Source organism: Podarcis filfolensis, assembly GCF_964270895.1.
Source record: "Podarcis filfolensis genome assembly, chromosome: 3".
In the NCBI taxonomy this organism is placed as follows: domain Eukaryota; kingdom Metazoa; phylum Chordata; class Lepidosauria; order Squamata; family Lacertidae; genus Podarcis; species Podarcis filfolensis.
In genome coordinates, this window is record NC_139606.1 from 106,003,608 (window position 1) to 106,030,427 (window position 26,820).

At 41.2% G+C, this 26,820-nt stretch overlaps 2 protein-coding genes and 1 long non-coding RNA gene across 11 annotated transcripts in view; 2 read left to right on the forward strand and 1 right to left on the reverse strand.

The window, feature by feature from the left end:
* The window catches only part of MAP4K3 (mitogen-activated protein kinase kinase kinase kinase 3), a 64,966-nt gene extending 56,554 nt beyond the window's left edge, over positions 1–8,412 (forward strand). For all 9 annotated transcript variants that reach the window (XM_083605048.1, XM_083605047.1, XM_083605043.1 and 6 more), the window contains 6 exons: positions 1,333–1,504; positions 2,068–2,136; positions 2,225–2,317; positions 3,853–3,923; positions 4,752–4,807; positions 6,256–8,412. In XM_083605048.1, the coding sequence (XP_083461174.1) occupies positions 1,333–1,504; positions 2,068–2,136; positions 2,225–2,317; positions 3,853–3,923; positions 4,752–4,807; positions 6,256–6,343 (549 nt within the window). In that variant the 3' untranslated portion in view covers positions 6,344–8,412. The remainder of the gene's footprint in view (positions 1–1,332; positions 1,505–2,067; positions 2,137–2,224; positions 2,318–3,852; positions 3,924–4,751; positions 4,808–6,255) is intronic.
* On the reverse strand, positions 54–12,756 carry LOC310758835. Its single transcript, XR_014545985.1, has 3 exons — positions 12,702–12,756; positions 12,565–12,631; positions 54–194 (listed from the first exon to the last, which is right to left on the reverse strand). It is a non-coding gene; the product is annotated as an uncharacterized lncRNA (long non-coding RNA).
* Positions 12,757–12,764: 8 nt separating this feature from the next.
* SOS1 (SOS Ras/Rac guanine nucleotide exchange factor 1) overlaps positions 12,765–26,820 on the forward strand; it is a 40,934-nt gene continuing 26,878 nt past the window's right edge. The window contains exons 1-5 of the mRNA XM_083604884.1: positions 12,765–13,604; positions 21,623–21,748; positions 22,180–22,311; positions 23,511–23,675; positions 25,572–25,781. Of these exons, the coding sequence (XP_083461010.1) occupies positions 13,518–13,604; positions 21,623–21,748; positions 22,180–22,311; positions 23,511–23,675; positions 25,572–25,781 (720 nt within the window). The 5' untranslated portion in view covers positions 12,765–13,517. The remainder of the gene's footprint in view (positions 13,605–21,622; positions 21,749–22,179; positions 22,312–23,510; positions 23,676–25,571; positions 25,782–26,820) is intronic.

Below are 26,820 nucleotides of genomic sequence, written 5' to 3' on the forward strand. Positions count from 1 at the left end.
AGGTTGCATTTGAAAAGTTATCCTGCTGTAAATATTACTCTCACAGCAGAAAATATTTTGTTGTATTCTATTAGCTTCCAGCCTGAAGAGTGAAAAGGATTCCTTGTTGTTGATGATGATTTGTCCACTTCTGTTCCAACTCTCTCAAAAACAACACAAAAACCAGAGGAGCCAGTTAAGACCATAAACGCCACCTTAAAAACAAAACACAATGTTGAGATAAAATTTAAGCAGCTGTCTTTCTAAAAAGCAACCAGGAGATTCTTTGGAGCATCTTTTTGGGTAACTCGTGCCAGACCCCGGGGCTGTAGCAGAAAAGACCCTGCAACTAACCACCGTTGAGATAATTTTAAGATCTGGCACACTGATTTAAAGAGGTGGACGGACTCTTGCACATTATGTTTGGGAGGGGAACTTAATGCATTTCTTGGTATAAGATCAAGTGGCTTGTAGCTATTGTAATGTTTAAAGGCTTCTCATTATCCTTTGACTAAGATCAAAAAAGGCTTTGCTCTTAGTCAAAGGATATTGGCACAGTGCTTCAGATAACTACAAGAAACACTTTTAGTAAGAATGGCAAAATCTGCATAAACCTTGTTTTAGTGATGCCTGTTTCACCTTTCTTAAAAGAGGCTTGAAGTCACCATACAATTGATAAGCACATTATTTTATCCTGTTATGATGTTGAATAGTAGTGCTAAAGGTGACATTCCATCAGCACAATAGTTTTCCCCTGTGCAACAGAACATCTCCCTTCATTAAGGTAAAGGTAAAGGTACCCCTGCCTGTACGGGCCAGTTGTGTCCGACTCTAGGGTTGTGCGCCCATCTCACTTAAGAGGCCGGGGGCCAGCGCTGTCCGGAGACACTTCCGGGTCACGTGGCCAGCGTGACGAAGCTGCTCTGGCAAGCCGGCACCAGCGCAGCACACAAAACGCCGTTTGCCTTCCCGCTATAAAGCGGTACCTATTTATCTACTTGCACTTAGGGGTGCTTTCGAACTGCTAGGTGGGCAGGAGCTGGGACCGAAAGACAGGAGCTCACCCCGCCGCGGGGATTCGAACTGCCGACCATGCGATCGGCAAGCCCTAGGCGCTGAGGTTTTACCCACAGCGCCACCCGCGTCCCCATCTCCCTTCATATCCCCCCCAATCTGTTATGGGGGTTTCCTCAGCCCTCGGGAGCATATTGGGGGGTGGGGGTGGGGGAGAAAGGAGGGCATCCACTTGTTTGTTATACTTGTGCATAGTTGAAGACTACCCAGTACTTTAATGGTATTATACAAATACCTCCATATCTATTTTGTGGCTAAGCAGTTTACTTCTTAATGCAGCACATAGACTTTCCTGTACCTTGTCCACTGAGATTGTTTGAGATGCTGGTAGTACCTGAGCAGGAATTTCCTCTGGTTTGTGTCGGTGTGAGTAAAGGGAAAGACTTCAACCAGGTGGTGAAGTTTGAAACAGTCAACCCAAATTCTACCTCTTCATGGTTTACAGAAACAGGTTTGTGTATCTTTCAATCACCTTTTCAAATAGTTAGCTGTCTAACAGAACCATTGCCGTTAGCAGAACCATTACCAATTGCTACAGAGATTTTCTGTGAGGCCATGATGCAAAAGGTTAGCCATCGCTGCTATAGGGAGGTGATTCTGACTGAGTCAGTGGGGGAGAAGTTATTTAACTATTTTGTTTTAAACAGATTATATATAGTTCTAATTCCATCAATGGTTGCTTTTTAATTATTGTTTTTTCTTCTTTTATCTGTAAGACATCTTGAGTTTTGTCAGGTAGGGTATAAATAAATAAATAATTTTTATTCATTCATTCCCCCAAACAAGTCCCTGCCCCAGCACCACCTTTTGTTGTCTAGGGAAGACTTATGGGGAGCCTTAAAGGCTCATTCACATGGTACCAAACCAACCAGGATCATGGATTCCAAAAAGAAAAGAAAAATGCCCTGTACGGTGGCTTTCTTATACAAACAGAACAATTGAACTGGAGAGTGTTTGCCTTGAATTAATATTTACACGTGAATGTCAACTAATCTTGTTTTGGTATTTTGGCAGATACTACACAGACAAACGTTGCACATGTAACACAATTGGAGAGAGATACCATTTTAGTCTGTTTGGATTGTAAGTTACGTCTTTGACCTAGACATACATATTCTAGTAACTTTCATGATGTAAGGAAAGCTGCTGAATTATGGTGTCTGTTTTTCAGGCTGCATAAAAATTGTAAATTTGCAAGGCAGATTAAAATCTAGTCGGAAACTGTCCTCGGAACTCACGTTCGATTTCCAGATCGAAACAATAGGTATGTAAAGTTTAGTCTTAAAACTTTATCAGCTAGTTAACTCCTTGAGTATTTCACAACATGATGAAAACCTCATCATCATCATTGGGTTTGGAGGAGACACAGTACCACAGACTATTCATTTTATGTATTTCTGAACAGTTGGGACAAATAATAAATTATCATTTTAAAAAGTTGTTTAAACTATTATTTTAAAACAATGGAAGATCAAGAGCAAAGGCAAATATGTGACCGCAGCACTGTTTGCAAAAGTATCTATTGGATAAAATACCAACGTTTTTCAGAATTCTAACATTTAAATATCTCTAGAAACAAGTAAATGTCTTACAGTAGTATCATGTACAGTAAATGATATCTGGAGTTTGCATTGATTTCCATTGTTAATTGCTGTGGGTTCTGAAACCATCCTTAGACAATTTCCCTTACTAACTCTTGGAGTTAGGAATATTAAAAAAATAAAAAATTAGCTAAATACCTTAATTTTTGTGTTAACATTAAATAGCTATTGGGGTGTTAAATGTGAGGTTTTTACTGGGTTATGTTCCCTTAGATTTCCCCAGTTCCTTGGTTGTCTCTCCCCCCAACCCCATTTAATTTTAAGAGGAATCTATTTTGTCACCTTGTGAGAGAACACCCAAGTCCTATTAAGATCAGTGAAATGTAAGCATGCAGGCACGTTCTTAAACACAGTGGCCCAGTTCAGATCATGATCTAACCTTTCTAAGCCATGATTTAGATGAGAGGTGGAAGCTGGATCCAGCTGGTGGGCCAGATCCTTGGTTCCATCATTCCTAGTGTACTATTTTGACAGGTAGGTGGGCCCCAGCAGTCCTACTGAGTTTCCCGTGGTGATGTCCTAGGGATGTTGACTGTGCTTAATAGGTGGAACCTGTGCCAATCCTAATTAACTCCATGGGCCGAGGTTCCTTGCTGTTGGCTTGGGTGACCACAACTAAATTATTATTATTATTATTATTATTATTATTATTATTATTATTATTTATACCCCACCCATCTGGTTGGGTTTCCCGGCTCCCAACAGATTAAAAACAGAATAAAACATCAAACATTAGAAACTTCCCTAAACAGGGCTGCCTTCAGATGCCTTCTAAAAGTAAGATAGTTGTTTATTTCCTTGACATCTGATGGGTGGGCATCTCACAGGACGGGCGCCACCACCGAGAAGGCCCTCTGCCTGGTTCCATGTAACCTCACTTCTCGCAGTGAGGGAACCACCAGAAGGCCCTCGGAGCTGGACCTCAGTTCCTGAGCCATGGAGAGATTCAGACCCACATGCAAAAGGAGAGTGAAACCTTTTTGCTTTCAGCTAAAAACAACATTGTCCCGATACATATGAACTTGGGGAGTTGTCTGAACCAGGCCTTCAATTTTAGTTGGGCTTAGGCATGTTGAACTCTTGTTGGACTGCACCTATTCAGATATGCATAGATTCAATGCAGTTTAGGTGTAAATAAGCATGTGCACTTGGCTGCAGTCTGTAATAAAAGCTAATTCAAATGGTCTTTTTCTTCCAGTTTGCCTACAAGATAGTGTTCTGGCTTTCTGGAAACATGGAATGCAAGGCAGGAGTTTTCGATCAAACGAGGTAAATATTACAGGGTGGAATAAAAAAAAAGTTCTGTTCCTTTAAATTGCCTTGAAAAATAAAGGCAAGATTGCTGTTTGTTTCCATAATTAATATTTTATTTTTTCACATAATTTCATAAAATACAGTGGTTTGTCTGTAAGTACTTGGGTTGCCCTGAAAGAAATGGCTAATGTATGGCACATTAATCAGAAGAAAGGCTGGAAATTCCTGGTACCTTGCTCAGCTTATCTGTAAACTCCTTGCCTAAGGCAAGCCACTGTCTCTCATATCCCCTCTGCCATCTGAATAGGGGTGATAATAGAGAGGTATAATAGAGGGCATATTGTAAGAATTGCTTCAAGCTGTGTAAAACACTTGGAGCATGTAGATTAGCACTTTTCCTTTAGCCGACTGATTTTTAAATTCGTCAGTGTCTTCAAACTCTAGCTTCTAGTTAGAGTAAATTTATGTAAAGCTGCCAAAAGGAAGGATTGCAAATATATTCAAAACTCAATAAAATAAGAGAGTGAAATCATCATAACTACAGCAGGGCAAAGGTGTATCTCAGTCTTCTCCCCTTGTTCTCAAATGTGCCAGAAAATGCCATTCTGCTGCCAGATCTCCTAACTGTTGGATCAGCTGTTGGTCCCACACAGGCCAGGAATTCTCTGTTGGTGGCTGCTTCTGTGTCTCTCACAGCCCCAGCCCTTGTGGCAGATGCAGGAGGGGCTGGGGGCCGGGCAGGGAGCAAAGATGTTAACATGCTATCCTCTCACTTTTGTCTTAAGCATTGATGATGTCAGACACTTAAAATTCCACTAAGTATTTGCTTGGCTTTTCAAACAGATCACACAGGAAATTTCCGACAGTACAAGAATATTCAGACTCCTTGGCTCTGACAGGTATGATAACATATTGAAACAAGAGTGGAAACGGTTCAAGTGGGGAGGGAGTAGGGCCTGGTTTTGTTTTAAATTTCTTGTTTGTTTTTAACTTTCTGTGATTTTATTCTTTGGTTTTATGTTTTCATATTGTTAACTGCTGTGATATATATTTTATGATACAGCAGTGTCTATGTGCGCATGTGTGTATTCAATAGGACGTGGGTAGCGCTGTGGTCTAAACCACTAAGCTTCTTGGTCAGCGGTTCAAAAGCCCATGACGGAGTGAGCTCCCATTGCTCTCTCCCGCTCCTGCCAACCTAGCAGCTTGAAAGCACACTAGTGCAGATAGATAAATAGGTATCACTGCAGCGGGAAGGTAAACGGCATTTCCGTGAGCTCTGGTTTCCGTCATGGTGTTCCATTGTGCCAGAAGTGGTTTAGTCATGCTGGCCACATGACCCGGAAAGCTGTCTGTGGACAAACGCCATCTCCCTCGGCCTGAAAGCTTGATGAGCACTGCAACTCCATAGTCGCCTTTGACTGGAGTTAACCGTCCAGGGGTCCTTTACATTTACCTTTATATATATTCATAAATAAATACATTGACCATGCAGCTTAGGGCCAGCACCAGGGGTTAGCCTATTAGGACAACTGTTGAGGGGGCACTGCCCCAGAAAAGCAGTAAGAGCCACCAGCTACTCACTTTCTTGCCCTTTCCCTCTGGGCTATGAAGATTGGACCTGAGGTAACCAGTTCCCACCACCACCCAGAGGAAGAGGGTAGGGAGCGGCTGTGACCGCAGAGCTTTGCTGCCATTGCCATTTACACACTTGTAAATGACGCGTAAGGACGCAGGTGGAGCTGTGGGTTAAACCACAGAGCCTAGGACTTGCCGATCAAAAGGTTGGCAGTTTGAATCCCCGCGACGGGGTGAGCTCCGGTTGCTCGGTCCCTGCTCCTGCCAACCTACCAGTTCGAAAGCACGTCAAAGTGCAAGTAGATAAATAGGTACCGCTCTGGCGGGAAGGTAAACGGCGTTTCCGTGCGCTGCTCTGGTTCGCCAGAAGCGGCTTAGTCATGCTGGCCACATGACCCGGAAGCTGTAACCGGCTCCCTCGGCCAATAAAGCGAGATGAGCACCGCAACTCCAGAGTCGGTCATGACTGGACCTAATGGTCAGGGGTCCCTTTACCTTTTTAAATGGCAGTTTACAATTTGCACACTTGTAAATGGCATTTACATACTTGTAAATGGCAAACCTCCAATCCACAACCAATCCTGGTTGTCGATTGGAGAAGGTGGAGCAAGTGCTGAGGAGGAGCCCTCCATCAGAGGGTTTCTTGACGATGTGCTCTGCTCACCTCCCTCCTGCCAGGAGCCTAGCCCCAATTTGATTTAGAAGTAGTGGATTAATGTATTACTTTTTTTTTGCTTCTTTTACTCCACCCACCCTCTCCACCCTTCAGAGTCGTGGTACTGGAAAGCAGGCCAACAGACAACCCGACAGCCAACAGCAATCTATACATCTTAGCAGGCCATGAAAATAGTTACTGAGAAGCAATATGCATGGAGATTGAATCATGAACAGAGAAACACTACTGCTTCAACACTTTAGGATGGCTGAAATTGCACAAAAGCTGCAGTACCCCCACTTCAGTTGCTTTGTAATTTATTGTGATGTATGGGAGAGTGAGTGAGAGCAAGAACTCTTGCCTGAATGATACGGACACGCTTAGCACATTAATACCACAAAAGTGCTTGATTCACCATTATGTAATCTTTGTACATATGCAGAATTTTTTTTTCCAGTGAAATGTATTGCTGAAAGCCTCTCTTGAGTTTATGTAGATAGTGGTCAAATGTCTTATCTGTATAAATGTAAAAAGGTTGCTGAGGACATAAAATTGCATTTGGGGTACTATTTTAAGGACTCTTCAAGAATTGGATGCTAGCGATAAACACAGCACATTTAATAACACTATTGTATTTTATTATGTAATTTACTAATACAAATAAACCTTACCTTTTTAGACATTGTAACCAAGACTGCAATCCTATTACGATCTTGTTTTTAATTATATGCAAGTACACTGGTGTTTTTGGTTGCACAAAGTATTAATATGTGATGTATTTAGTCACAAACGTAAGCTGTGACATTGTGAATATGATTTGGGCGTTATAATTTTAGGAGTTTGGGGCAGTTTTCTTTGTGAAACCAGCCAGTTGAACACCTGTATTTTTATATTTAAGGAAAATTCTTTAATTATTTTCTGTGCTTGGGGGCGGGGGAGTGCATATTTTGGAATGGGAATAAATCCTGAATAGTGGTACCTTGCCGTAATTCTAAATGTCTGCAATGGTAAAATTAGCATTATTATGAGTCTTTGTTAACCAGTGCTGCTCATATCATGCAAAAAAACAGCAACAAATTACAGCATTTTACATCATGGAAGTGGTTGAAATACTTTGGGATTGATCCAAATCGCCACCTGCAAAAGTATCCTGTTCAGTACTTGCAAAATATTCCTTAGCAATTGCATTAAGATGAAGGTGTGCATTTTCCTCATTAAGATGTTGATAACTGACTTGGAAGGACAGAACGAGTTCACATCTACACTGAATTGCCAATGTACCCATTTGGAGCTGCAGAGCTGTTCTGCGGTTCTTATAGGATAACTTTGTACCATAGGATCCCATACCGGTTCCTAATTTCCTTACATGGTGGGATCTTGTAGGTTTTTCAAGCTCTGTTCCAGGGAACCCCAGAATTCCTTGGATTCTTCGCAGGGGGCTTCTCCCTGAGATGATCGGTAATAGCGGAAAGCATTCCTGAAGGACAGCATGCTTACCCCTACTGATTTTCCCCCTTGCCATGAGCAGTTGCAGAGAGTATAAGATGGGCAGCACTAAGGCCCAGTCAGTGTGTCTAGCTAGCAGCCCTGTGTTCACTGAGTGTGCAACACATACAGTGCCCAAGAATCCTTTGCAAACATGCAGAGCTTCATCAGCAGACAAGCTGATTTCTCTCAAGGCAGAAAGCTTGAAATCTGCTGCCATAAGAGGTTGCACATACAGAATAGCTGTTCTGAATAGAAAAGAGTTGTTGAACGGAATAATTGTCTTAATTTGGCCTGTTTGGGGCTTTTTTGCTTTTATTTTTTTTAATGGCCTTATTTTCACTTTTTTTTAAATGTCTTAACACCCGGCCAAATGATTTAGTTACTACCTCACACAAATGATTTTAATGGTTTTTATTACACATCACAGGAATTTTAGTTTTGAGGAAACCTATTTTAGATTCCCCCCCCCCCCCCCAGTGCAGTATGTAAATGCCAAGTTTGAGAAAAATGCACATACTGGCGCTTTTTTTTTTTTTTGTATAAGTTCTTTATACTGTGATATAGACTAAGAACAAAACTGCATTAAGAAGTGATTTATGGTCTGTATTGATGTTGTTAATGGTTTTGAATATTTCATAATGTATATAATGTAAAATAAACTTTTTTTAACATGTTTGTTGTACAAGTGGATTATCATCTGCACTAATTTTCTGATCGGGGAAAAGTTTTCTTAACTGAAATCAGTTTTGATTCCAATAAAAATGTAGAAAGAATAAAAATTAAGATGACTTTAGTTACTTTGACTTTTACATTACACTGTATATAAAATAAATGTTAATAACACATTAATAAGCATATTTGGGGAAGATTTAAGTTATAATTAACCAATAGCTTCTTAGTAAATCTTGAATTTACTTCCTTCTTTGAATACCTTCTTTTGATTCAAACTGGTTGTTTTTAATTTTATTTATTTATTTGATTTCAATACCACCCTTCATCTGAAGATAACAGGGTGGTTTAAAATATAAAAATAATAATAATTATTATTTCTGAGAACCTCCATTATCCCCTGTGGGTTGAATCAAGAATGTCCCTTTTGTGAACAGATGTTCTCCTTTTTGTAGAAGAGGCCCGAATTCAGTGGAGGTTCCCACAGGGGAGGGTCCAGCAACCTTCTGAAGCAGCTTTTCAAAGGGCTTCCAGGGGAGGAGGAATTGGTTAAAACTGCGCACACAAACACATTTCCCCAGCCTGTGTGGGTATAGAGGTTTTTGAACAAAACTATTAAAGGATCCCTTGAGAAATTAATACCAGTTCATGTTAACCAATCTTGCAATAATAATCAATTTGAGCAAATGTCCACCATTAACTAGTACAGGGGGTGCATTAATGATACTTGGGATATTTCTGTGGCACCTACACAATGCACAAATGTAATTTCCCCCTGTACTTCTCATATTTTTTTAGCGTCTCATCCCCAAAATTTAAAACCAGGATCTTCGAGGTGGTTCCAGTCAGAATTTCAGTATGCTTTGATTGCTCTTTCCAAACTGAACATAAAAGCAGAGTTTGCATAAGATGCACAAGTAGTTTTGACTTACATCCAGAAGCGCACCCATTTCACGGCGCTAACGAAAGTTGCTTCACAATCAGAATGAAGCATAAACAGCCACTATGAAACCAAGCCGCAACAATTGCTGGTATTGCAGGTAACATATGCTAAACTCAAAGCTAAGGATTGGATATTTTGTGTAGGGTCCACTGGAATAAACAAAACTTGCTCCCAAGACTTCAAAGGCCCGAAACTAGAAATGACAGTGCCACAAACTCTGCTATATTTCTGTAAAGCAGAAAGGAAAAGCCAGTCTCGTTTCCAATGCCTTTCTCCTTGAAATTGCTTCTCCCTAGGAGAAACACAAACACAGGGTTTCCAGTTATCCTGCTAGCCAGTATGTACACGCTTCCTGAGTCTGAGAAGATCCCAGATGAGGAGAGTGGAAAGACATGACTGGCTTGCACCCCAGCCTACAAACTAGATCTTTCTTCTTTGGCGATCACTCGTAGCCAAGTAAGATTGTCTTCCATAAACACGGTTTTAACAATGAGTCCGTAAGTGACTGTGGAGGCCAATTCTGGATCCACACGTCTTTCCACAGTGGGGACATTGGTTTCCAGGCGGGAGCTGATCACGGTGTGGATTTGCCAAGCGTGCCTTCCTCCTAGCACGTTTTTCCCTTGCATCCTGAGTTCAAGTGTCTTCAAAGCCTATGACACCTTTGGTAAAGGCTGTTCTCCAACTGGAGTGCTCACAGGCCAGTGTTTCCCAGTTGTCAGTCTTTATACTACATTTTTTTAGATTTGCCTTGAGACAGTCTTTAAACCTCTTTTGTTGACCACCAGCATTACGCTTTCCATTTTTAAGTTTGGAATACAGTAGTTGCTTTGGAAGACAATCATCAGGCATCCGCACAACATGACCAGTCCAGCGAAGTTGATGTTGAAGAATCATTGCTTCAACACTGGTGATCTTTGCTTCTTCCAGTACACTGATATTAGTTCGCCTGTCTTCCCAAGTGATGTGTAAACATTTTCTGAGACACCGTTGATGGAATCTTTTGAGGAGTTGGAGATGGCGTTTATAAGTGGTTCATGTTTCACAAGCATATAGTAAGGTTGGCAGTACAATAGCTTTGTAAATAAGCATTTTGGTTTCCCTGCGAATGTCCCAGTCCTCAAACACTGTCGGGAGAAAGCAATCGGGAGAAAGCTGCACTCGCAGAGCTCAGGTGATGCTGGATTTCGGTATCAATGTTGACCCTTGTGGAAAGATAACTGCCTAGGTAGGAGAAGTGATCGACATTTTCCAACGTTACACCATTGAGTTGGATTTGTGGCGCTGCAGAGGGGTTATTTTGTACTTGTTGGTGCAGCACTTGGGTTTTTTCGATGTTGAGTGGTAAGAGGGTCCCTGCAATGCATTGGGGTGACACCAAATGGGAGCCCCTCAGGGTCACTATGAGGGCAAGGGTACTCTCCCGCCTTCGCACCTCCTGCAGGCACAGCATTGGGCACAGTGTCAGGAGGGTTAGATTGGCTCTGACACGGTGCCCCTTCCCACTGCCTTGCCCCAGGGCGTTTGGAAGGCAAGAGGGTATCACAGCCTCACTGACCGCTACTGACTGTGTGTGCTGCCGCACAGAGTGAGAGTAATATTTGCGTTCATTGTAAAAGTTGCCAAATACTTCTCCGAGTAGGTGGATAATCTAAAACCAGCTATAAGTGCGGCAGAACCTATCCAAACAGATACTGTACTGCTAAACATTCCTGCAGCATAGTGACAGCACGAGGCCTCAAACTTTGACAGCTGCACCCTGACATCAACGGAGGTGGAGGAAATAGTTTTCAGAGCACAAAACATAATCGGACAGACACATACACAGTGTTTCCCCACAGGCTTCCTGCCCGTCTCTGCGCTTATGACAAGAACATACAGTCAGACAAGGGCACCACCATGAGGCTGCTCTTGACAAGGCCACAGAGATTGTGACAGGAGATGTGAAATACATCTGCAAAACACTGTGAAATCTCCAAGCTAAAGCCTAAATGTAATGTGTGCCATTTTGCTAGATGCCTTCCTCAACTGATCAAAGAGGAGACAAAGCAAATTGGGTGAAAGGCAAAACGTTTCTCTTTGGTGGATAAAAGTTCTCAACACAAGTGAAAAATGTGTGTCATCTGCCTGTCCCCTTTCTTTGCCCTCAGCAAACACTATACAGTGGTACCTCAGGTTAAGTACTTAATTCGTTCTGGAAGCCTGTACTTAACCTGAAACTGTTCTTAACCTGAAGCACCACTTTAGCTAATGGGGCCTCCTGCTGCTGCTGTGCCGCTGGAGCACGATTTCTGTTCTCATCCTGAAGCAAAGTTTTTAACCTGAAGCACTATTTCTGGGTTAGCAGAGTCTGTAACCTGAAGTGTATGTAACCTGAAGCGTATGTAACCCGAGGTACCGCTGTACAGCAGTGTGGCACTAAAGGTACAGCACTGTATTAAAATACTATTGATATTTAGAAAGTAACATTTTATATTAATACATTATAAGTATTAGAAGTTTATGACAACACCCCTATCCACTTTCTACTGAGATGTAATGCAGTTTCAGCATTTGATGGATTATGATGATTATGCTGTCTACTGAAGGCATGTTTTTGTTGCTGAAGTTTTTGCTTGTTTCATTGGGTTCATTTTATGTTACTATATGGATTGTTCATTTTTGGTACTGGTATACCCTAGAGTTCAGGGGTTCTCATTTGTGGAACGCTCTCCAAGGGAGGCTTGCCTTGTGCCTTCATTGCATATCTTTAATAAGCCTTTGGCTTATTAAATATATGGCCTTTTAAACTGGGTGTGTGGGTTACTGTTTTGTTTGTTCTTGTTATGATGTTTTGTTATACACACACACACACTATAAACAGCCATATGGTCCTAAGATGAGGGGTGGAATATAAATTTCATAAATAATTTCGTAATGCATTTCCTCACCCAATGTTACATTTTTAATTTTTTCCAAGTTGCTGGAAGGCCACGTGTCAAGCGACTAATAAACTGAAATAACAACACCCCAAACAACAATGTAACATCCTCTCAGCGACATAGGGGAGAGAAGAAGAAACAGCCCCCAGCTTTCTCCATCTCCCACAGACTCTGCAAAGTTCGCTCTCTCAGTAGCGAGTCCAGTTCTGGCTCGGCTCTATGGTGTGTTTTTTTAAAGTAACTCTTTACCCTGATTTTATAAACAAGGATCATAGGAATAATAAAGTGTATAAATAAAAAGACCAAGTCTCCTAATGTCATTTGTACATCGTAAAAATAGCATAATAAATTTGCAATAATATCTACAACATATGATTCGTTATTAGTGGTCAGTGTACAAACCTTTGGTTTAAATAAGTGGAGTGGGTTAAATAAAAACAGCAAGTGGAAACAGGATAGAACTGCTCGGCTCTGTTTTGTTTATAAAGCTTCTTCCTATCTAAGGAACCGTGGGCTTCTCGCAGGCGAGCGCAGCTCACCTGTCCTCCTCTCCGCAGAGGGCGCTGTGGAAATTATCCGTTTCTTGTTCTCTCTTTCCTCCACAGTTGAAAACACCTCCTCCCCAAGCGGATTGAGAAAGACTTGTTGCGCTGCGTCGCGCGAGGCGTTCCGACTTTCACTTCCGCCCTGAAGAGGAAGGGGCGGGGGAAGTGGGGAAAAGGCAGAGCAGAGCCGGATCGACTTCCAGAGAAAAAGGTTGCGGGAAGCGAAGAAAAGGGGAGGAGAGCTTGGAGGCGACCCGATCTGCGCACGCCCCGTCGGCCTTTGCGCCGACTGCGCACGCGCCGGCGGTTGTAACCGTCAGGGCAAGGAAAGAACAGCCCCCACCCCCACCCCGCTCGCGCCGCCCGAGAATTCAAAGCCGCGCTCGGGACCCTGCCCCTCCCTCCCCTCAGCAACCGTCACTTTGCTGCCGTTGCCGGGCAGGGCTTCCCCTCGTCGCCCTTTCGGCCGCCCTCTGCCCCGCTCGCCGCGTCCTGTCAGGGCGAGGGAAAGGATGCCCGGCGGTGCCTTGTCCCAGGCCAGCCCCGGCGCTGAGTGAGGGAAGGCCGGGCCGGGCGGCGAGCGAGCGGGCAAGGGATGTCGCCGCCGCCCCCCGGCGCTGGGTCCCTCCGTCGCCGCCGCTGCAACAGCAGCCACCACCCGTGGCGGCTCCCGCTGCTGCTGCCTCTGCCCTCCTCCGGTTCCGGGTGTCGCCCGCCGCCGCTCCGGACCCCGGAGCAACGCCGAGCGGCTCGGCCCCAGCAGTGACTGCCGCCGCTTCCCCTCACAGGGCGCGGGACGGCGCGAGCAGGATGCAGGCGCCGCCGCTGCAGTACGAGTTCTTCAGCGAGGAGAACGCGCCCAAGTGGCGGGGGCTGCTCGTGCCAGCCCTGAAGAAGGTGAGGAAGGGGCGCTGGGGGGGGGGCGGATCCAGAAGGGGTGTAAAGGGTGCGCGTTTTATAGGAGGTAAATTCGCAAATGCCCAAGGTTTGCTGCATGTTGACATCCACGTGTCATTGGTGACAGCCCCAGGTGAGGACAGATACGTGTGTATGTGTGTGTGTCCCGAATTTGGACGTAACGCAAGGGAATGCCGACAGGCATGTGTGATAACTGGCAGTGCTCCAGTACTCCGACTTTCACATAATCAGTTTGGGGATAGTCAATGTTTTCATGCGCCTGTGTTGACATCCTGCGAACCTGTCTGCTGTGCTCATGGGTGTCTGTATACTCATTATTCTTCATTAGATTTATATACCGCCCTTCATCATAAGATCTCAGGGCAGTTCCCAGAATAAAATATAAGGTAATGTATGAAGCTCGCAGGGTGACCTTGGGCCTGTCGCTGTCTCTCAGCCTAACCTACCTCACAGGGTTGTTGTGAAGATAAATTGGAGGGTGAGGAGAGCTATATATGCCACTGTGTGTTGGAAGGAAGGTGAGATATAAATATAAATGTAATCAATAAACGCCTGGCAGTAGAACACTTGGGGTAGATAGCTGGTTTTCCACTTCCCAACATGGTCCTATAGGATAGCTACTAAATGATCTGAACTTTAAGTACCAGATACATGTGCACATGACTTTAAGCAACAACAAAAATATAGCAGTGATATTCTTTAGGAGAGCTGTAGGTGTGATTATCACTTTGCTCCCAAATGGAAGATGGGCAGCATTTTAAATAGTTCAGATGATATTGAATATTACACATTGAATATTACACAAATATATTAATGTGGCATGACAGGTTTTTGAGTTGGTCTTTAATTTAGACTGGAATGTTATGAGTCCTTCAGATATACCTGCCTCACTGAAGAAAATTATGCCATTTGCTGTTGTATTATATTCCAGTATAGTTGCTACCAATATGTGTTTCTTGACAATTAGAGTTAAGTGATGAAAGTCCTGCTCCATCAGAATCTGTATTGAGCTTGATTAGTTTTTAAACATTATTGACTGATGGCTAGTGCATAGAATTTAATAGGATAAAGGTGGTATTTGTTTTTGCTAGATCTGTGTTGCAATTTGTTGTTTAATTTGTTCCCTGGGTGCTTGTGCAGATAACCACTTTTTAAAACACAAGCTAGGTTTACTCTCTTACCTGAACATGGTTCATTTTATCTTGTGAGGTTGGTAACATTTTAACCCATACATAATATCTAGGTGCACTGAACAGTTATTACTCACAACTTTGAGAAGCTTTCTTTCTTTATCCTAGGGCAATATTCTAATGATTGGTCTACCAGCCCTAAAATACATGGGCTGTGCTTTATACACATCATGCACCAGTATTTTGAAGCTGAAATAATGCATAAGTGTGTTTGTGTAACTTGAAAACTTGCTTTCCTGATTTTCTCAAAAAGATTCATTAGCCTCATTTATTTTTAAAGCAGGGGCATATTGAAGTTATTCTGAAGCTGTTGTCAAACAAATATTGTTGTTGTTGTTTAGTTGTTTAGTCGTGTCCGACTCTTCATGACCCCATGGACCAGAGCACGCCAGGCACTCCTGTCCTCCACTGCCTCCCGCAGTTTGGTCAAACTCATGCTAGTAGCTTCGAGAACACTGTCCAACCATCTCGTCCTCTGTCGTCCCCTTCTCCTTGTGCCCTCAATCTTTCCCAATATCAGGGTCTTTTCCAGGGAGTCTTCTCTTCTCATGAGGGGGCCAGAGTATTGGAGCCTCAGTTTCAGGATCTGTCCTTCCAGTGAGCACTCAGGGCTGATTTCAAAAATGAGGATGTCAGGAACTTGGTGGGGAAAAGAGGACTGAGGAAACTTGGTTCAGAGTGTAAAGTAGGGTTGCTGTATTTCAAAAAAGTAAGTTGTTGAGCTTACTTAGACAAACCCCAATGTTGCTGAGATTTTTTTTTTTACCAAAACGCCCAAAAAAAGTGATTTCTCTGTTTACATGCAGAAGATCTAGGACAAAACAGTGCCTTCCGGAAATTCCCCCCAGACGTCACTTCTACCTTTGAAATCCCAGTAATGTCCTGGACATATGGCAGCCCTAGATGAAGTGACTAGAGATTCTTGCAGTGCAATTCTTTACATGCCTTTACTTATTTGCTGGTAATTTGGTGCATGGGACAGTATTAATTAGCTGCAGCTGATGCTGCATTGAAGCAGGCAAGCTGGACTAGTGACAGATAGATGATGGAAGGACCCTGAGGGAAAAACAAGTGAGATTATGGGTCAGTAAATGAAAGCTCCCAGGTGAGAGGTGGTAGCAGCGTTCAAAATTCACTGGGCACATTTTGCACCTGGCTATCGGCCAGTTGTGACCAAGTGAAGATACCCAGGCGCCACTTTCCACTATCTGGAGGTGCATGCCTGGGGATCCTTGGATCTTGACTGTTTTCACACACTAGCAACATATCCAGTAGAATTCTATCTGTTATATTTTATCTGCGCTATCAGAATGAATTTAAGGAACCAAAACATTGCATTGAAAAATACAACTTTCAAGCCGTCTGGCCCCTAAAAGACAACTAGACATTCGGTTTTGGCAAATAAGATTTCTACCTCCCATTGATTTTTTTGAATCCACCTATATTAAAGTATAAAGCCAGATGTAACTTTTCAAATTTTCTAATCATGTTCTCTTCTAACTTCCCTTACTGAACATTAATTCCTCCTTCTTGTCTTTTCAGAACAGCACAATGGTTAATTCTACCCATAATTAACTTTAACTAATACTTGCAAACTCTCTTTTAACCTTGGTTTTATTTAAACTCTGTTAGCTTTAAACTAAAGTTAGTGTTAACATCAGTTTAGAGATAACTGGGTAATTAGGTGTTGAAGAGATTTCACTAGCCTGTTCTGTACTCCCAATCCCCTAGCCATGGATAGGAGATCAGGGGTGTTACATTTGGAGTGGCTTTAGTGAGAACTTTCTAGAACTACTTTAAGGTAAAAAGAAGTTTATTTTTAAAATGTTCACACATATTGACCATACTTGCTTTAAATTTTCTATTACCGCAGTCACAGTTAAAAATTAATGTGGTTACAGTTTTGATAACAATAAATACTCGTAAGTTTTAAGGCCTTAATAGACATTTGATTACAACATTACATTTTGTTTGAGACAAAAAGATTACAGATTTATGCTGTGTTGTGTTTTGTGTGCCTGAAAGATTCATTTTTTATTGTATTTATCACACTTTCTTCATTGAAGTACGGACCTGGGTTAAGCACTTAAGAACCAGTGATTTCAGTGTGATTTAAACAGGGTTTGGGTAATATCAATGTATTTTTAGTGCTTAACCCTGGGTCAGTAACCCAGGGAGTATAAAATACAGTTTTCAAGTGCCCAGTGCATTTTACTTGTTAAGTCGTATTCTAGTCTAAAATGTCCGCTAACTTCATTTTACTTGAGACATACATACTTCAGATTTCAGTGGACCTCTAGCTTTGTTATGCAGTGGGACCGATTACCTATTAGTTGTCTGGGGAAAATAGTTTTACAATATCCTTATATGTGGTGGCATTTAGAACAAAGGTGACTTAAAGTTCAGACCAACATTTTTTGTTAGTCCTATTATTTGCCTACACAGTAATGTGTTTTATCCTGTAAAAAGAATGGACAGTATATCCAATATTAGTTATACTTCGAATATATTAATTGAAATAATTGGACTTAAGTTCTGAAATTCATTGACTTTGATGGGTCTACTCTGAGTATGGCATAATTGGATACCACCCAATATAAGTAAGGTTTAATTTCACTATTTTAGAGGTAGAATGACAGCTGTTAAATATATGCCCTCAAAATCCTTTAATAAAAGCTGAAATATGGAGTGCTAGACAGCATTGTTCTATCTGCAAAAATTTTAAAAAGAAAACAGTGCCATGTTTCAGGTGGCTTAAGATGATAAAATACCCTTCTCCAACTTGGCACACTCTGAGTGTTTTGGACTGCAACCCCCATCGTCTGCAGTGGACATCTGGAAGACACCAAGTTGAGGGGTGCTGTAAGACTTGCACGAGCACAGCTTAGACTTCATGTATAAATGTCACCTGTTGCATTTTATTAGGTTGACTGTATGCCTAGCAAATGTGTAATTCTAATTTTATCTGTAATACAGTGGTCTTGATGACTAACATGTAGTGTTGCATTTAACTTTGCTGTTGAAATTGTTTTATAGAGTAACCTCGGTTCTGGCTGGAAATTGTGAATTAAAAATGGCCCCCTCTACATTTAGAAATCTAAAATAAACTTGTTGGAGAGGCTAATACTTTCAGAAAGCAGCCTATGCTGATATCTGTATTCACATCTGTATCTATTTCATATATGTATTTAGGCTACTACCTGCTCTTCTGGCATGATTGCTTTTAACTGGCTACCATATTGCCATCACAAACATATCCACGCAGTTGTCTCCTTTTATTACCAGAATGGTGCCATTCTGACTAGAAACAGCAACAACAGTGTGATCCTGCTCGTATTTACTCAAGCATAAAATCTCACAGAGATCAAACTTACTGCCTAGAAATATGTTTAGGATTACAGCCTAATTCAGTGGGACTGAATTATAGATATTCTAAGTGGCAGGCCAATTTTTTTTTTTAAAAAGCAGAAAAATCAGGTCTTCATGTTTGGGCAAAGGGCCCAAATAAAGAAAAAACTCAGGAAGGGAGCAAGAAGTGAAACCTAAAACTGGTGTAAGTGGATTCCTATTGGAATAATCTTAGTGTAGATCTCTTAGTAGTGCACTACTTTGATTTATTATTTGGCAGGCACGAAATGTTGCTTGCCTTGCCAGGTATAGGGCTAAATCTGTAAACATACTAAAATAAGATCTTAATGGGGTGAGAGGAGATTTTAGCTTGCAGTGAAGTTTTCAGAGACAGGTCCTTGAAACATATATTCACACAAAACATACAAATTCCTTACCAACAGTTGGATACCATTTTTGTATTAACTTTTGTTCTGCTGAAATTAATACTTCTTTGCCATGGGGTGCATTCATGCATGCCTTTTTCTTTGTACTATTTATGTTTGTAAAACAGCATCAAGTCAATTTCAACTCCATCTGAGAATTACAGCAGTATTACAAATGGATGTTTTCTGTAACAATGAGTAAATTATTGGATGTAATACATAAACGTACGTGCTCCTGGGAAGGTTTATTGGGCCAGGTGTCACCAGATATGTGTGCACATGTATTATTACTTCCACACTTTATACATTTGCTGTAGGCAGCACTTTTGTAAGACCAGTGTTTTCTGTAGTGGTTGTAATGTGTAGCACTGCTTTTAGATAACAGGATTTCTATTACCTGGAAAGGAAATATTGTGCTTCAGTTTAGGAAATATTTGCGTCTTAAGCTAAAGCTAATTTCACCATTTTTAGAGGTCATAATAGCACCTGTGACAAAGTGCATCATGGACATTGTCCTCCTGGTTCTCTTGTTTGGGGAACATTACATGTTGGATAATAAAGGATAACCAATTATGAGTGCAAAACAGTCTACTTCAGTGCAGTGAGATTGCATTAAAGACCAAGTACAGTACTGTAGTCACTTCAAGCCTAAAACCATCAGGAACAAACAGTCTTTTAATATGTAGCAGTGACAATGTATCTTATTTTTCCTTAATTCCAGACATTTGGGGGGAGTTTGTGTTGAAAACACGAAGTACAAAATGTGCTTTTATCTTCCACATGGCAATCAGTACAGAGATTCCCCCTTCTCTTATGTGGGTTTCACCCTTAGGAAAAAGGTCTCCTTTAGTGTTTGGAATTAGAGGCTCTTTTCCTCAGGCTTCTATCCATTCAGAGAGGCAACCTCTGTTTTGATTGCAGTGGAGAAGAAAGACACCTCTTCACCTTGTGCATTGTCTTCCTTGTAATAATGGGTTTAAACTCTGCCATTAGTAATTGGGAAAAGAGCAACATGTTGGTGGAGTTTAGGGGTCTAGACATTTTGGCTGGGCTTGATAGCCAGTCATTCCCTTGGATCCCAATTAAGTTAGTTGCACTTAGTTAAGTCATGACTAATGTGCCCTGCTGGTTTTAGTTAATTTAGTTTGGATCCAGCCCATTGTTTGTAGTACCTAGTGATTTTTCACTTCCTCACTCCAAAGAGCAAAAGTCAAAGCAGTGTTTTTATACCAACTGTCCAGTCAGTTGGTTTTGCGGACCACTTATTGTAGCTGTAGCAAGCAGCCCCTCTCTTACAAGCCATGACACTGTTGGATCCTAACACAATATGCAGTGTTGCTTCACTCAACACTTACTTAACTTACGGAATTAGCCAGCATTCAAAATTAAACCAGCATCAGTCTTTTTTGTGACTCAAGGCCGCCATCTAGTGACCATGTTCAGCCCAGCACATGGAGGGAGGAATGAGCTACATCGGCTCCAGCGGATGCCGCTTGTTCCCCCCACCAGGCGCTGGTGGCAGAGAGAGTCCCTCCACCACCAGCACCCAGCTCACCAAGGGAGTCATGTGCAGGCAAGTTCCACCCGCGATACACCACCAAGTGAAGGCGCTATTGCGTTCTGGTTCCCAATCCGTTCCTGCCTAGGTATCATTTGCAAATTTGATGAGCATCCCCTCAGTTCCTTCATCTAAGTCATTTATAAAGACATTGAACAACAACAGGCCTTGGGCAGAATCCTGCGGCACTACCACTTGTCACTTTTTTCCCAGTATGACAAGGAACCATTAAGTACTCTTTGGGTTCAGTCAGTCAACCAGCTACAAATCCACCTAACAGTTACCTCGTTCAACCCACATTTTACCAGCTTCCTCACAAGAATATCATTCCACAGGGAGGGTGCCATTACCAAGAAGGCCTTCTGCCTGTTTCCCTGTAACTTAACTTCTCACAGTGAGGGAACCATCAGAAGGCTTTTGGAGCTGGACTTTCATGTCTGGGCTGAATGATGGGGATGGAGACGCTCCTTCACGTATACAGGGCCAAATCTGTTTAGGGTGTTCCCCTCAGTTAAGAGAAAACAGGAGTGGATGGTTACAAACAGCAAACGGAAGCATCTCATCTCTTCCCCTTTGCATGTTTAGAGAGGGGTAGGAATGCACAAGCTCAGATTGCACCTGCTCATTCAGTAAGATGGTTTGTCATTAGGTCTAAATCAGGCCATTCTGTGACTCCTCTTCTCGCTTCTCTCTTCTGCATAAAGTGAATGCACACAAAGTAAAAGATCAGCTAACATGTAGAAAGAGCTTAGGCTTGTTTCAGTTTGCACAGACCTTCAGTTTTGACATCCATGAGACTCAAAATGAAACTTGATAATTGAAGCTAAGTATCTTTTAGACAATGGCCTTGTTAGCATGTAATGATAAGTCAGACTTCTGGCGTATATTGGTTTATTGTGTAAACAAACAGCATGCTGGTGTACAGTACTCCTCCCTGGTGCAAGTAGAGTAAACAAACCAAGAAGCTGGTGCTTCCTGTTATGTTTGAATCAGAGTTGTGGTTTATTTTTTCCAAACAAGTACAGTGACTAGCCAACCTTGCTGATCATGGCTTCTCCAGATGATGATCCTTCATTCAAACATAGTTTGAAGCCAAGGCTTCCAGGTTTGTTTATCTGGTTTGCACCTGGAGAGGAGCCATCGGGCTGTATGCAGCAGCACAGTGGCTTCCCAGTTTCACACCCCACACCCACACTCATTAACCACTTGAAAATTGCTGAGTGACAACATGGACCACTTAATGATTTGTAGCAATTGTACTGTGCCAGATGCTATATGATTTGCATAGAATTCAAATTGTAATGCAATAAAAGGAGGTACAGGAGAATTTTTGTTGCTGCTACTGGCACAGTTGGATCTCACCCAGTTTCTTATTTTAAAAGCAAAGTATATAATTTTTTTTGTGTTCAGTCTTGTAAGATGCTCTTGAGAACTTTTGTATGATATGCACATTTGTTTATTTTATGTTGAATGTAGGTTCAGATGCAAGTCCACCCTAAGCTGTCATCTACTGAAGATTCTTTGCAGTATGTTGAGGAGTTAATACTGCAGTTGCTGAACATGTTATGCCAAGCTCAGCCAAGAAGCTTCCTGGATGTAGAGGTACAAGAAGAGTTTGTAGCTATTTATGCACTACTGTTATTTGCTGCTGCTGATATATTATTAATTCAGTCATTCATCACTGGATTATTAACACTTTGTTTTGTTTACAATATTGTATTAAATTATTTGATTCTTCTATGCCTTTTATTGTTACCTTATTCTGATACCTTGTGAGCTGTTTTGGGTACAAATATATTGTGGGAAAGGAGCATATAAATTAATTAATAATGAGGATTCTGATTTTGACCTTTTATTGGGGGGTGATAAGTTTGGAAAATTATTAGCAAATATATAGATTTGTTATTAATGTCTCTGTTCTTACACAAATTAGATTTGTAACCAAACTAGATATGTTTCAGTGACTTAAGATATTGTAAAAAAAAAGTTATGTGCTGATTATATATTTAGCTGCAATTCCTATTTTTTAAAAGGATCGTGTACAAAAAAGCTTTCCCCATCCTATTGATAAGTGGGCAATAGCTGATGCACAGTCTGCAATTGAAAAGAGGAAGCGAAGAAATCCATTATTTCTCCCAGTAGAAAAAATCCACCCATTGTTAAAAGTAAGTATTCTAAATTTAGTGTATAAAATGTTGCAAAATTAACAGAATTTACCCATTTGTTCTTCAGAGCTGAATTACTTCCTATAAAGAACAGATTTTTAAAAACCACTGTACCTAGATTTCACTCAGATCTATAAATCTTACTAAAGTAATCTCTGATCCTAGCTAGTAACGGATCTGACTAGAATTCAATAAATCTTAGCTGGTGTAATTAGTCAGAATTTGACTGCCACAATCTTACACTTCCCTTGACATGGAAGCAATACCTGCTTGATCAGGCCATGGGCATCCAGTCCAGCACTTTGTTATTATAGTGACCAACCAGCTGTCTTTAGGAAGCCTGCAAGCAGAACCTGAGCACAACAGCATTCTCACTACTTGCAGATCCCAGCAACTGGTATTCAGAGGCATAAGCGTTAATATTGGTCTCATATTTTAAAGCCTTCCAGGTTGGTGGGGATCACTACTACTAGTTGGAGTGAATTCCATAGTTTATATAGACTTTCTTTTGTCTCTCCTGAATCTTCCGACATTCAGCTTGATTGGGTATCCCCAACTTCTAGCATTTTGAGAAGCAAAAGATATAGAAAATTGTTTCTTTATCTCCACACCACGGACAATTTTGTACGCCTCTGTCCTGTCCCCTCTTATTCATCTTTTAACTAAAAGCCCCAAATGTTGTAATCTTTCCTCATAGCAAATTTGCTCCACCTCCTTGATCATTTTTGTTGCCTTTTCTGAACCTTTTCCAGCTCTACATTATCATTTTTTACGTGAGGCAACCTTTTTGACGTGAGGCAACACAGTATTCCAAGTTATACAAACATAGATTTGTATAACAGTATTATGATATGTTTTATGTTCATTATCTTTCCTAATGATCCCCAGCATTATATTTTCACGTATTACAACTGCAGAACACAGGGCTGGATACAAGTCTAAGATAATTGTTGTGCAATTTGTCTAACAAGAAATATATTTAAGTTACTTTGTGTGGTGTTAACAATTATGATGCTCCTGTCACCAGTAACTCAACATTTCAGCAAAACATTATTGTTAGAACTACATTGTTGTTAGCTGTCTAAAAATGACCTTGCTTATATGACACAGGAGCAAATTGGTGTAGATGTTTAAAAGCATGAATTTATTAGTTGCATTTGTGTAACCCAACATACTAGAATAAGTTATCTCTCTTTCAGGAAGTTCTGGGCTATAAAGTTGACCACCAAGTATCTGTTTACATAGTGGCAGTATTAGAATACATTTCTGCAGATATCTTAAAGTTGGTTGGGAACTATGTACGGAATATTAGACATGATGAAATTACAAAACAAGACATCAAGGTGGCAATGTGTGCTGATAAGGTAGGTAGAATTTATATTTGTAATTACTAAATGTTTTAGATCCAGAAGAGTCCTTCCACAAACATACCTTGGATCTCGAATGACTTGCAAGACGAATGTTTTCGGTCACAAACGCCGCAAATCTGGAAGTGATTGTTCCGGTTTGCAAACTTTCTTTCGAACCCAAACATCCGTAGTGACTTCCATGGCTTCTGATTGGCTGCAGGAACTTCCTGCTGCCAATCAGAAGCCGCACCTTGGTTTCCAAACCATTTTGGAAGTCTAACGGACTTCCAGAACGGATTCCATTCGACTTCCAAGGTACCACTGTACAGGTAACTCACATCTTACTTTTATTTTACTTAAGCAATTGCATAAGTGAGGCAGAATATATAGAGAATGGAAGAAACCCATTCCTCATTTATTTATTTCCCCCCCCCCCAGCTGTAATTGTGGGCTTACCCAACTTTGGGAAAGCAGCAGGAGGGCTTTGGGACACTGCCAGAACCTTTGCACATTTTCCCCAAATCCGTGTAAGCAGCCCTCCACCTAGTGGGGTGGGGTGGGGCGGTTCCCGGAGTTCCTGGCTTTATGTGTTTATGCGTGGAACCCTGGAACCAAACCTTTGTGTAAGATGCAAGTTACCTGTACTCTGTGATCTGCCATCTCTCATGCTGTTCTGCAGGATCCTCCAGCTGTTTAGAGCAGATTTTCAAGAGGTTGCAAGAGAACGGGTAATTAGGCAGAAGTTGCCTCCTTTGCCCCTTTATTGTTTCAGTGATTAATGGTATTTGCATACTGATTAATGGTTATGAATGGAGCTCAATAATCGATACAATAATAGATATTAAACCAGCCCATATCTGGGCAAGAAGAGAATCTGTTCCATTTTCTATATTAAATTTCTCCAGTTTCTCAGGTCACAAGTGAGATTTATTGACATCAAATTTTAACCCTCCAGTGGAAGGCACTTTCACTTGTGTAGTGGAGTTTTCACTGCCTCTGTGCCTCCTCCCGCCCCAAATCTCTGCAGCCCCAAACCCACAAGAGCAGAGTTGAGCAATGCTGGGGGAAAAGGGGAAGTCCTGTTGTGTGATGTTGTGTGATGTTGTTCACGTGTGATGTTGGATTTTACCCTTTAAAAAAAAAAAGTTCTAATGGAGTCTGGTGAATTTCTTTTGCTTCAGTCAATATTGAACTTCTGTATCCTAATTATTCACACTCTAACAGTTTAATATTCATAGTGAACCCCTCAGCTAAATTATATCTGGATTTCCATTTATTAATTTTAAATATATACTTTTCACTATATGCCCCAAAGCAGCTTACAGAAAGAATAAGCATAAAATATACAAAAGCCAAAACATATAAAAAAGCTAAAACAACAGAAAGTAAAAAACACAAAACAGCATTCATAGTGCAAAACCCTTCTGTAGTAAAACTGTGTTAACCTGGCACCTGGAACTTAACAGGGGTAGTGCATGCTCAGCTGCTTGTTGTGCCGCAGGTGGTGTTTCTTGTCCATGCAGGTTTACAAATAATTCTGCCTTCAAAGATTTCAGCGATCCTGGGCCCAAGTTGTTCAGGTTTTTGTACACCAATAGCAAAAACCATGAATTAAGCTCAGTAGCAAGTGTTTCTTAGAAGACTGAAGTCTGGGGAATATAAAATTTAGATTTTTCTCTTCCCTTTATGGTTCTGACAATAGGTACTTTGAATGACTTTAGGTGAAGCAACCTAAACTTAGATGTATGACTGCCAGTCTCCTAGAGACTGGGATCATACACAGCACGGCTTGCCTTCTTCTATATTTGATTTCAGCTTGGTTAGTAACAGTTTTATTCCCCAGGGCTCACTTTAACTTCGATTACATCTTTTCTCAAAAGTTTTTACTTTCCCCCACCTTTATTTAAATAGGTGTTGATGGATATGTTCCATCAGGATGTAGAGGATATTAGTACGCTGACTTTATCTGATGAAGAGCCCTCTACTTCTGGAGAACAAACCTACTATGATCTTGTAAAGTCTTTCATGGCAGAGGTTCGACAATATATAAGAGAACTAAATCTTGTAATAAAAGTTTTTAGAGAACCTTTTATTACCAACCCTAAGCTGTTTTCAGGTCATGTAAGTACTGCTATTTATCTTATTTTGATGGGATTGTTTTGGAAAAGCCTATTCAGTTTGAGTGGTGTACAGCCTTAGCACAAAAACTTAATGAGCATAAGCATTTGAAAACCAAAAAATACTGTAGCCCTGTTTACAAGTTTAAATTCATGTATCCTCTATTGGGCGGGTGGGTGGTTGGATGTGTGGAAGCAGGAATGTGCTCATTGCTGCCCTGGACAGAAGGGTAGCATATACATTTAATAAATGAATTAGCAAAGCCACTCCATCATATTCTCAACAGCCTGTCTCTGCACTCACCCACAAGTTATGCTGTACGTCTGTAGCTTGCCATCCATGTGTAAGGATCATTGTATGATTTGGAATCCTGCAGAATCAAGGTTGTGGATAACGCAGAGAGCATGCACAAATAAAGCAGGCTCCTCGATGCAGACATTCACTTTGCCTGTATGACAGGATGTAAAGCTAGTGAGTGCATCCTTCCTCACATTCAAATTTAAACCCTGAAAACATTTGTATAAATGCTATTTGAGGTGCTAGTATTACAGGTGCCACCACACAGATACATACATACATACATACATACATACATACATACATGTATTTCACTTAAAACCTTTATCAGACAATCAAGTGACTAGCAGGACAAATTCCTGAAGACTGATTTACATCTTAATTCATGGTTATATTTGAGCCAGCTTGCTTCTGCCTCTTTGGAGACCTGAAACGGGATATTACCCCCCTCAAACCTGCCCTCATTACAGGTATCCTGGATTTTCTAATGTGGCATTATCAATCCAATTAAAGGTTGAGATCTAAAGAGCCCTGGTTCCAAGTGAAAGCCACATCTGTGCATAACTTGGGGAGAGGGCAGGAGAGATTTTTCTTTAGTCAAACAGTGAATGCTTGTTAGGAAAGCCAATACTTGTACATTTTTTCTTATGTCTTAAATAGTCTCCATGAAATCTGTATTATTCAGGTTCTGCAGTATTTATTCTTGCTTTGATTGACTTAACTCCCACCTCCAATTACTATTTAT